Raw genomic sequence first — 12,389 nt, forward strand, 5'->3', positions numbered from 1 at the left:
TTCATCAGGCCGTAATTTAGTCCCTATAGTTAAGAGAAAATGATGCACTATTGACCTGAAACTTTTATCTCTGGAGTTACCTCTACCATGGGATGCCTAGGCCTGCTCTGAGCTGCTCTCATTTCATATTCCAATCAATTATGCTGCCCACGTTGACCTGTGGCATTTGTCTCCAAGTTGTGCAATGGTTTCTGAATAATATTCATGAGAAACAGGAATTTTGGATCACAGTTCAAGTCCAGGGAGAAATAAGAACTTTGTAAGACACCTAAAGCTTCTGGAACAGCTTAATTGAAGTGCTCTCAGATTAATTAATGTGCCGTGCCAATAACAGATATCACTTAGCACTATTTCATTTTCTCATTATTGCTCTGCAAATGCATATTTTAGGAATCAATTAGATCAAGGGTGTGAAAAAATGGCAGTGTCTCTCATAATGCCCAATTGCACGTTTTAATGTTGATGAAAATATTCTCACTTTCCGTAATATTGCCTTTCATTCACACACTGTGAACTGTGCACTTACCATACAGTAACTATATTGTCAAAAACATTATGTTACTTATTTTATGTTTTAGAATTCTATCTAACATTTTGTTTTATGATAGTTTGTTGCTAAAAGTTTGGGGAAACTGTTGGAAGATAAACTTCCTTTATGTGGATATTATATATATTTTTAGATTTCTGTGTTAGATGGGCTACAATATTTGTTTTTCATTACTATTTCTTAATCCATTCAAAGGGATTCTTTGACATTTAATTTTGAATAAGACTCAGTTCAAGTCCAATTTTAGAAAAAGTAACTTATTTAATATCAAGCACATATGTCCTCTTCCTTTTGTAAAGATCCAACTATAGTTAAGTCCCTACATTTCAGACAAATGGTATACTACTTCCCTAAATCTTTTTTTCCTGAAATTACCTCAGCAATGTCATGTCTTTGCACATTCTGATCCTCTTAGTTTATACTCCAAGCTTAATGACCACATGGATCCCTAGTCTTCACCTGCGGTGTTTGTCTACAAATTGCGCAATAGTTTCTGGCCAGCTACAACGAAATATAACCTGATTTGATATGGAAATCTCATTAATATAATGGCTGAAAGACCTCAGTGCTATAGATTGACTTATTTGGGTATTAGAACCTAACTTTTAAATGAATTATTTTGATATGATATTTAAAGAAAACACCAATTGATGACATGCATAAACAAAACTTGGACCAAGTTCTTTCTCTGGCATAGCAGTCAGAATCTCGTGTTCCATTAAACCATGCCCCATGTTTACCTCTGTTAAACAAACCACTGAATGACAGGCTAAGCTACCAATAACCCCGTTTTCACTTCTTCTTTTGGATTTTAGAGTGTGGCCAAGTTCACAGACCTTGAGTTGAAGGCCTATGCCAAAGCAGGGTGTGTGGCCGATGAAGTAATTTCATCTATGCGGACAGTGGCTGCTTTTGGTGGTGAAAAAAAAGAGGTCAAAAGGTTGGTAAATATCTACCACTTTGATGAATTTCCCCAAATAGCACAGTTCCCTGACTTTTACTTGTTTGTACAAATTGGAAGATTTGCAGTAAACCAAGGGAGCATTTATTCAAGAGATAAACACAGTTATTTATTTATTGAGCCAGCTCAGCCCACCCTGAGCACAGGACTGGCATGCCATGTGGTGCCAGTGGTCGAACCGCAGTCCCATGTGCCTGCTTAAGCTTGCCTAAGCAGGTGCTTTAGACCATTGAGCTATCTCGCCAGCCCCTAAACACAGTAATTTAGATTGGTCAAAACACTACAAGTCCCAAACCTTTAGTAATGTGTTCTTAAGGATACTTCAACTGACAACTCTTTGAAAGCCAAGTTAAGTTAGATATTTATTTCAACTCTGATATATGTATGCCCATATAGTAAACTTCATGCCAGTCTTAAATACTATTTACTACTATCAAAGAAAAGTATACATAGGATATTACTACTCTGAAACACTGAAACCACAGAAATACAAATGGTTCAACAAGTTGGAGAACCTAGAGGAAATATATTTACAGTGTTTTTGGAAAGGTACATTGAATTGTGAAGATATAGAACTGAACAGGCTAATAGTGCACAGGGAAAGAGTCAGTAACAACAAAAAAACTCTTATATCAAAGAAAATACCAAGACCTGATGACTTTATGTCTGAATTCTGTAAAATATTTAAAGAAGAGCTAATAGTAATCCTTAAAAAGTTCACTTTATAGTTCTACCATTGCCATAACACAAAATCAGACAAAGATACTACCAGAAAAGAAAATTATAGGTCTGTATCTCTGGTGAACACAGATGCAAATATCCTCAACAAAATATTAACAAGCCAAATTCAACAGCACACTGAAAGAACCATTCCCCACAATCAAAGCTATCCCTAGGATACAAGGATGGTTCAACCTAAACAAATCAATAAGCATGATATATCATGTGAACAGAATGAAAGACAAAAACCATAAGATCATGCCAACAGATGCTAAAAAAGCATTTGGCAAATTCAACATGCATACATGACAAAAAAACCTCAACAAATTAGTCATAGAAGGAAGGTGTCTCAATTCATCAACGTCCACATATGACAATCCTGTAACTAAGTCAAACAAAATGGTATGAAAGCTTTTCCTTTAAGATCTGGAGCAAGATAAGAATGCCCACATTTTCCACTTCGATGCGACACAATACTGAAAGAATTAGCCAGAACAATTGGACAAGAGAAGGAAATTGAAGGGATTTAAACCAGAAAAGAAAATCAGTGATATTTGCTTTCAGAAGATATATTACATAGCAAAATCCCTGAACACTTCACCAGAAATCTTAGATGTAATAAATGAATTCAGTAAAGCTTCAGTATACAAAATCAATATATAAATTTGAGTAGCATTTCTATACAGTAATAAATGAGAAATAACCTCATTTGCAATAGGTACAAAACCTTAAAATGTTTAGGAATAAAGTTAACCAAGAAGGAGAAAGTTCTATATACTGAAAACTAGGGAACTAGTTCTGAAATAAATGAAAAGAGCACAAATGGAAAGATGTCCTGTGTTTATGGATTGAAATAATGACTATCGCAAAAATTTCAGTACCTCTCAAAGCAATGTATGGTTTCAAGACAATCTTTACCAAAATTCCAATGACATTTTCCATGGAAGGAGGAAAAATTCCACAAAAGATCCAAAAATAAGCAATGTGGAATAAAAGGAACACAATCAGAAGCATCACATTACCTAATTTCAAAATCTATTATATAAGTATAGAAATAAAAGCATCATAATTCTGGCATGAAACATATACTTAGGCCAATGGTACACAATGGCAAGACCACAAATAAATCCATTTATTTATTTGCAATCAATTGATTTTTTAAATGAAGATATCAAGAACACACAACAAGGAGAGGACAGTCTCTAATAAATCTAGTTGGAAAAATTAAGTATCTATGTGCAGAAGAATGAAATTCAATCCTCCATCTCCTTTCACATATAAAAATCAATTAAAAGTGGATTAAAGACTTAATTAACTATAAGACCTAGAACTCTGAAGCCACTAGGGAAAATAAAACAGGAGAAATGCTTGGGTACATTGGAACGGGCAACTATTTTTGAATAAGACCCCCCCCCACCACAGGAAATAAAAACAAAAATAGGGAAATGGAACTGTACCAAATTTGAAAAGCTCTTTCATAGCAAAGAAAACAATGAAAAGACAGTCTACAGAATGAGAGAAAACATACTTAAACTATACTTCTGACAAGAGGTTAAATATTTAGCTTCCTGGCTATTGTGCCGATGGGCAGGCGGATGTGGAAGAGGTGATATGAATTCTAGTTTCGAGACTGGGGTCCGGAAGCATCCACCAGGCTGACCTATTTATCTGGAGGCAACTGAATTGTTTTCTGATAAGAAGCACAATGTTATGTAATACAAGAAAATAACGTAAACACAGATAGCACTAGAGCCTCATGTCTCAGCACATATATGTTCAAAGCTTACACCGGCTGCTATTCATCCAAGCTACAGTCAATAAATAAGGCCTTGTTCAATGTCACTCTCTCAATGTGACTCATTGCCAGGTTCAGACAAACTTTACCTCTACTGAGGCTGTTGTAGGTTTCTTTCCCCGCAGCTTCTTTGTCCTGGGGGTGACTTTAGGATCCCTGAATGCACTCCCTTGTGGCCTCTTTGCTGAGGTTGACTTAAACACGTTCTCTTTGCAGGTACGAGAACAATCTTGTGTTTGCCCAGCGCTGGGGAATTAGAAAAGGGATGGTGATGGGCTTCTTTACTGGATACATGTGGTGTCTCATCTTCTTTTCCTATGCACTGGCCTTCTGGTACGGCTCCAAACTCGTCCTGGAGGATGGGGAGTACACGCCAGGAACCCTTGTGCAGGTACTTTGGTCCGGTTGACCTAAACATAACCGTGTCTTGCTGGTGTCTCAGCAGAACCTGTAGGTTAGACTCGTGCTTCATTCCTTGAGTATCTGAGGGAGCCGGAGTCATCTCCAAGGCCATCAGTATTAAGTATTTATGGCATTCGATTGGTGAAACCAGCATTTTAATGATTCCCAATTAACTGAAAACTTCACAGCTACAAAATGATGAGTTTTCTGGTTGAGTCCAAAAGATAATAATGCTATGAAAATTGGAATGCAGTTATCTTTTGGCTAACAATTTTATAAATCATATAATTTAACTTAATAATAGTACATACTATGTGCCTAAGGGACATATTTGTGAAACATGAGTTACTGAAATATCAAATTAATACTATCCCTAACTGAACAGAAAATGCAAACATGTTCCATTATGCACTCATGCTATGGCATGCCATTGCTGATGTCAAGGCTACTTGAATTTTCAGTGTATTTTTAGTTACTCATTTTACAAGGAATTATTGAGCATCTACTATAGCTAAACTCATCCCAGACACAGAGAATTCAACAGTGGCAAAAGAAATGTGTTGGTTCTCCCCCCGCCATTGGATTCATAGTTTTGTGAGAAAGGCAAACAATAATTGATCCTGTACATACAGAATGGCAAATGGGGACCTGAGCGAGAAAGTAGAAGTCAGGACTCCTGACAGTGAATAGGCAGGTAACGAACGAGGTGCAGGTGCCTCAGGGAAGGCTATGCATCCTGCTTATTCTCCAGGGGCCTTCCTTCTCAGCTCACTGCTGGCCCTGGCCCACTCTGGGCCATGTTTGGAATCTCAGCTGAGTGGCATCAGTACTTCCCCCTAGAGCATTTGTATCACATGGGACATTTACACTTGTCCCTATCTCTTCCTGCTCTGCACACAATAAAGTCAGAGTGAAACACTGACTTCATCCCAGGGGATGGTAAATAACTTCCTAGATTCTCAAACACTGCTCCCGTGAGATAGCTCAGTGGATTAAGCGCCTGCTTGCCTAAGTGCAGGGACCGGGGTTCGATGACCAGCACCACGTGCTGTGTCGGCCCCACTCCCAAGTGCGCTGAGCCAGCCTGCAAGACTGGGTGTGGTGGTGTGCCTGAAATCCCAGCACTGGGGAGGCTGAAAACAGGAGGGTCACTACAAGGCCAAGCTGCGTAGCGAGACCCTGTGCCAAATACATTAAAATAAATAATTTTTAAAAAATGATTCTCAAATGCAATGATTTGACTGCAGATTCTATTTGGAATAGGAAGATTTAAGCTATACACACACACATACACAAATCAAAATTTTATGCCAGAGATTTGCTAGCTGATAGCTTATAATTTGAGATCTGCTGACTTAATATAAACCCATATCTAAGGAAAACTGAATAAGATTTTGATTTACCAGAGAAAAAATGTGGCAGTGAGTATAGCCCAATGGAAGAGGAGCTGCGTAGCAGGTGTGAAGCCCTGGGTTCAATCCCAATCCCAAGCAAAATATAAACAAAATGTAAATAAAAAATAAACAAACAAATGATTATTAGTGAGAAAACCATAATCATGTTAACCCACCGACCTTATTTCATTAAGAGGACAGTGACACTCTCTAAGCACTCTCATAAATTTTATTATTTCTGCAGCATGTCTCTGAACATTGCATGGTTCTGAATGCTGTGCAAAAAATTAAATATGGCAATACTTGTTAAAGTGTTTTACAAATGTTACAGCGAGAGGATAGAAAGCGTTGTGATCACTTTCCCTACAATTTAGTTTTGCATTAGAAAAGTGAAAGTATTGTAGGCCTGACATTTGACTACAAAGTCCTTTGTCTTTATTGATCCAATTATTCCTAAGAGCTTTTGACCAAACCAGGGATACCAATATTTGCCAGATCAGGAACACCAATATGCGAATTAGTTCCAGCTGTTTCTTTCTGCTCACTCTGCTCTGGCCCATGTACCATTTATACTCAGTTACCACGAGGCCCTTAATGAGTCTGTGTATCACAGAACGTACTAGATTAGCCTATTAGTTTAGTGGATTAAAACACTTGCGAGCTCACTTTGCGGCAAATCCTTCTTTTCCTTCCATGATGACAAGGAGAAGACAGAGGAGTAGTGGTTCAGAGGGGGAAGTGAATTGGTAAATTGAACATTAACACACAATTCTGGTTGCAAGCACTGAGTAAAAAGCCCCTTGGTAACTCTCTCTAGCAAGAATCCAGCTTTATAGTTTGCTTCTCTTCCTGTCAGGTGAGCTGTGAGCGACTCTGGGTCTTCTGTACGTAATGTATTCAGCTCTACCGTGTGGGACACGACATGCTAGGCATCTCTAACATTTTAATTATCAATTATTACCCATTTACTTCCTAACTTGTTCCAGTAAGCCTCTATTTGTGGCTGAAGAAGTGCTTTTTGGGGCAGGCACACACACACACACACACACACACACATGCACACACACACACAACACACACACACATACTCTCTCACACACATGAATTCTTAGCTATACTTCTAGGTGAAGCTATGAAGACAAATACTCTTGTGCTGCACGTTTTAATCCACTTAACTAATTAGCAGTTTGGATAACAAAATCTTTATTGGCTATGTGGCCGTGGGGCATAAAAGGTAATTAGTTCACTAATTAGTCAGGTAATTAGTTGAATGACTGTAATTAGTACACAGGCGGAGAATGGGCTCCACTGTCTGTTAGGGAAAGATGAAGGGGCGCTGAGCAGGCAGAAGCCCCCTCTTGCATGCCTCTCTCAAGGTTCAGGTTTCAAAAACAAAGACGATAACAGAAGCAGTGGTGGACGGTAGCCGCTGCTCAGCGTATACAGGCGCCAAGCAGGGCACGATTATTGCATGCCATTACCAGAGGCGGTGCGGCTTCTCTCCGTAATCAGGGTCAGTAGACACCCATTTCAGAAATGAGGTTGAGAAACTCGTGCCAAGTGGCACGCAGCATGAGTTTAACTCAGGTCTTTGTGACTCGGGGGCTTGATCTTCAACCACTGTTTTCCTTTTTTCAAAAAAGACTTTTTATTTTATTTTATTTTGAAGAGTAAAAACGGAAGCAAAAACAAATAGAAAAAAATGACAGAAGCAGGGTAACATACAACAATACATTTGTTACAAATTTTCAAAACAAAAATAGCCTGTTAACAATGGTTGTTATATTACCTATTTTAAACATCGAATCTGTTGCCCAGATTACAGATATAGTTATACAAGATTGGACAAATAATTGAATATGAACGCTTGCTGTCAAGAAATCTGAATTTTAACCACTGTTTTCCACACCTCTACTGTCTTTTCTGGGGGACCGCCAGCCCCCTGTGCTGGTGTAGCACACCCACAGACCTCTCTGCTTCACCCCTCTTTCCTCTCTACTGTCCTCGGGCGGGATCTTCAGGTCGACAACCACTGCTTTCTAGAGAAGGGCGCAGGCTACAGTTAGTGACTGGGCGCACACCTGTCCCGTGTCACTCACTCCTAGTTATCTTTACACTCATTATCTCATTAAATTCTGTAACTGTCCTATGAAGTATACATGTCCATTGTCCCTGTGTCACAGATGAAGAAATTGGGGTTTGAAATGACCAACCACAGGCAGGAGTCATCAGTTACAGGGAAAGGACAAGGACAGATGAAGGGAGATCATTTGTTGACCAAAACATTCATGTAGCAGCCAGCCTTTAGCTTGGCAGTCAACCACTGCCAAGGACAAATAGCCTCTGGCCACGGGATCTGGAGCTTTCCTGGCTTGGTAGAGAGAAGGGATTTTGTACTCCCCCTAGAGGTCTATTTGAGGAATTACTGCACACTGTTTAGTGAAATCAAGCATTTAATTTGGCCAATTTTGCACACCTGTATCTACTAATCTGAGCAACAGATTTGACAATGAACATGTGCAACATAATAGCCATTGTTAAAATTTTATTTTCGTTTTTTAAAAAAAGCAGAGTACTACTTGATAGGATCATTTGGACTCACGAACTGACTGTGTTCGTGAGTCAGGACAGCTTCCCTAGCTCTGTGCAGGAACCAGGCAATGCACGCACGTGTGACCGGCTGCAAATGAGTTAGGGGGCTGCTCAGGTTGGCTGTCGAGTGCCTATGTTCAAGTACTGCTCTAGAAATTCCATGTTGTAACTCTGGCCAACTTAGGAGACCTCCAGACATGTCTGCTTTTTCTTCTGTTGTGAGGATTATATGAAACCTATCTCTGTTTTATCATTACTACTAGTATAGCAGCAGCCGCAGGAGGAGTGACAGCAGCCATCCTAGTGCCCGAGGCACCAGCAGCAGCAAGTACTGACCTCTAGAACAGTTGGGCTGATCTTAGGGGGCTCATTATTTGTGTTGCCCTTTCAACGAGAAAATCATTGGCAGGCTGATTATATCACAAATCAAAAGGTCTGATCATGCGTCCAATCCACTGCATGAGTCCACATGAGTCTACTTGGTAGAAGAGTAATTAATGTTCAATAAAACATCATGTAGCCTTTTAAATCACAATGGAGAAATTGCTAATGCTTTCTAGAACAAAACTGTCCCAGGCATTTCCAAAGAGCCAGAGAGTGATTGAGCTTTCGGACTCCTGCGGAAGAATGCTTCTGGAAAAATGAGCACGTGGGTGACCCGAATGGCAAGGAGTTACTGACTGACAAAAACATGTGGTAAAAAAGACATCTCTCTTTTCATTTCAGATCTTCCTCAGTGTCTTAGTAGGAGCTTTGAATCTTGGGAATGCAGCCTCTTCTTTGGAAGCATTTGCCACCGGGCGTGCAGCAGCGGCCACCATTTTTGAGACAGTGGACAGGGTATGTAAAAGGCCAACTGAAAAGCCATTAGAACAGAAGGGCGAGGGGTAAGGTGGGGTGGAGAGTCCCCACAGGCACTCACCCCTATGGTTTGAACTATGAGGATTTACCAACATGCCCTTAAGTGAGTGATACTGGCCCAATGTCCTTAGAGCCTCACCCAGTTCCAAGAGCTGTAAATGTAACAGTGAACAAAGACAAATGGTCCCTGCTGTCATACCCAGGCTGGAAGACCTGGGCCAGGAAGTTAGAACATTCAAAGACAAGGGCTAAATCAGATGAAGGAAATAACAGAATAATGTGGGCCAGCACAGTGGTGCAGGCCCCCAGGACCCACTAGTTGGGAGACTGAAACAAGATCACAAGTTTGAGGTCAATCTGGGCAAATTAGGAGACCCTGTCTCAAAATAGAGTTGGGATGTAGCTCAGTAGCAAAGCACGTATGAGGCCCTGGGTTTAATCTTTAGCACTGCAAGGAAAAAAAGTTGGGCAATGCAACCATGACTAAGGTGGAGGAAGAAATCTTTAAATCGGGTATGTGGAAAATGAAAGTGGGGAAGGAATTCTGGACAAGAGAGCTCCAGGCTACAGTATGCTCAGGGGGCTGAAAGAAGGCCAGTGTGAATGAACAGAGTAAGAAAGGGGCCACAGCTAGAGGGATGGGAGAGGCCAGGCTTGTAGGACTGTCAGACCTACTCCATAAACTGGAACATCTTCCCAGTGTGGCGGAAAGTCTCTATCAGTTTACAAAGGGCCACGGTAGCCTGGCTCAGGTTTCCTCAGGGTAACCTGCAGCACCTCAGAGGTCGAGTCAGGAAGTTCCAGCTGAGGGAGGAAGACAGTGCTCTCTGTCTTGGGACAAGTACTCTGGTCTATGAGTCAGAAGCTCTGAGAATCAGGCGCTTCATGGGTCCCCTAAATCATGAATATTTATTTTTGAAAAACAATGTAATCTACCTGAGGAAAGCATGCACCATTTTACCTGCTTTATATTGTAGGGTTTCCTATCCTAGGATATAATAAGATTGTTTGAAATCATATAAAAATGACTGATGGTTCAAATTTGACTCCGTTCCTAGGGCTATTATATGCCATGCTGCTTGAAGGGCGCTATTCACAGCATCAGTGAAGCGCAGGATACCAACCAAAAGTTGGTAGTATTTGGGAACATTGTTTGCTGACACTTAATTTTAATCATCATTTGCAATGGACACTCAGATATAGGGTATGACTGACCCCAGTTTAGTTGACTAGTTGCTCTAGTGGCAATAGCCTTAGCCAAGAGCAGCCTCTCTGGGATTCCTTCGCTTCACGGGCACATGACCTGTCTAGTTAGGTTATGATGACAGTTGTATAAATGAAAAAAGCACCATAAAACACCTGCCCATTGCCCTTCATAATAGAATCTAACTAATATGACTAATGTATAATACATTATAATAAACATTAATATTATATTAATAAATTATAATATAATAATGTAACTATGTAATATCTGATAGTAGCAACTCTATAACATAGTAATCGAATAACAATAAACTCTAATATCTATTATATTCATATATGACATTTAACATATAGTAATGCAATTATATCTCATAGTATTTTAGTAATCTCCACACTGATTTCCATAGTGGTGTACCAGTCTACCCTCCCTTCAGCAGTGGAGAAGGGATCCCTTTTCCCCACATCCCATCCAGCATTTGTTACTGTTGATTTTTTAATGAAAATGGCTATCATCAAGCTATTGTTCTTTTGAATGGATTAGCTCAAAGTAAGATGAATGGTAAGCTCATATAACATATTTTCTTGCTACATCCCTCTTGAATCTCACTCCAGGAACCCATCATTGACTGCATGTCAGAGGCTGGTTACAAGCTTGACAGAATCAAAGGTGAAATAGAATTCCACAATGTGACCTTCCACTATCCTTCCAGACCAGAGGTGCAGGTGAGCGCCAGCCTTCTCCTTGGGAAAGAAGTGGACATTCGCCGCTTTGATGATTCATAGCCAGAGAGATTCATACCACGCTTGTTTTCTGGGGTCTGACTCAGTTGCCAGGAATAGGGGTCAAAGGTGTGCTTCTCTGGAAGTGTCCTTGGGTGTTGGGCCACCTTAGGTAAAATGCACCATTCCTTTGTGATGACTGTATGATGCAAAGCCCTCTGGCTGGAACGCAGCCTAGCAGCCCATGCAGGTTGAGTCAGTGCTGTTACGCTCTGTTGAAACAAGCGGCAGATCCTGTTAGTCTAAGCACACAGGAAGTGGACTGCAAAGCAATCAAAGCATTCTTGTTTTCAGAGATTGCAGACAGGAGAAGGCTCTGCCTGAGTAGATATGAGTAAGCGTCAACTGGAAGCTGTGCTTGCGAGCTTCTTTCTTCCCATCTGTAAGTTCACCAGGCTGCTTAGTCCTCACGGAAGATGACTTGGTGGTATTGTCCTGGACTAGGTGATTTTCTGGGCCATATGATGAAGAAAAGTGATAGTTTTCCTTTACTTACAAAGCAAGATCTTTAAATGCAACCTACTACAGAGGAAAATAGGGTTTGTGCTCCCCTGAATGAAATGGCTTTGGAATGAAACGTTTTATTAATTTTAATAGAGCATCTGTTTTCTTTTTCTTATTATTTCTGTTATCCCCATAGTTGTTAGCCTAAATTTATTCTAATACTATATACTCAAAGTGTAGGCATGTATATAGGTATAGTGTGCATATGTGTGTGTGTGCATGACGTATAGAAAAAGGCAAATTTTGTATAATGTAGGTCAATATATTTACCTGCATTATATATACCCAGGTTATATAAATAAATATATGTATAGCAAGTATATAAAGGTATACTATATTTATCCATATTATATATATTAGAAAAGGTAAATATATAAATTTTGATTACTTATTGAAAATATAGGACCGACAAGATAGCTCAGCAGACTAAGCTCTTGCTTAGGCAAGTGCAGGGGCCAGGGTTTGATCCCTGGCACCACATGCTGCACCAGCCCTGTACTCCGGGTGTGCTGAGCTGGCAATGGAGTCCAGGCATGGTGGCACATGCCTGTAATCCAAGCACTAGGGAGGCTGAAAACAGGAGGATCACTATGAGTCTGAGCTGCATAGTGAGACCCTGCATAAAAA

At 40.1% G+C, this 12,389-nt stretch overlaps 1 protein-coding gene across 5 annotated transcripts in view; it reads left to right on the top strand.

The window, feature by feature from the left end:
• Positions 1 to 12,389, top strand: part of LOC101562876 (bile salt export pump) — a 67,875-nt gene that overhangs the window by 44,245 nt on the left and 11,241 nt on the right. For all 5 annotated transcript variants that reach the window (XM_023719104.1, XM_023719102.1, XM_023719105.1 and 2 more), the window contains 4 exons: positions 1,363 to 1,487; positions 4,240 to 4,414; positions 9,138 to 9,251; positions 11,091 to 11,201. In XM_023719104.1, the coding sequence (XP_023574872.1) occupies positions 1,363 to 1,487; positions 4,240 to 4,414; positions 9,138 to 9,251; positions 11,091 to 11,201 (525 nt within the window). The remainder of the gene's footprint in view (positions 1 to 1,362; positions 1,488 to 4,239; positions 4,415 to 9,137; positions 9,252 to 11,090; positions 11,202 to 12,389) is intronic.

This window comes from Octodon degus, unplaced genomic scaffold (assembly GCF_000260255.1).
Source record: "Octodon degus isolate 3935 unplaced genomic scaffold, OctDeg1.0 scaffold00065, whole genome shotgun sequence".
NCBI classification, from domain to species: Eukaryota; Metazoa; Chordata; class Mammalia; order Rodentia; family Octodontidae; genus Octodon; species Octodon degus.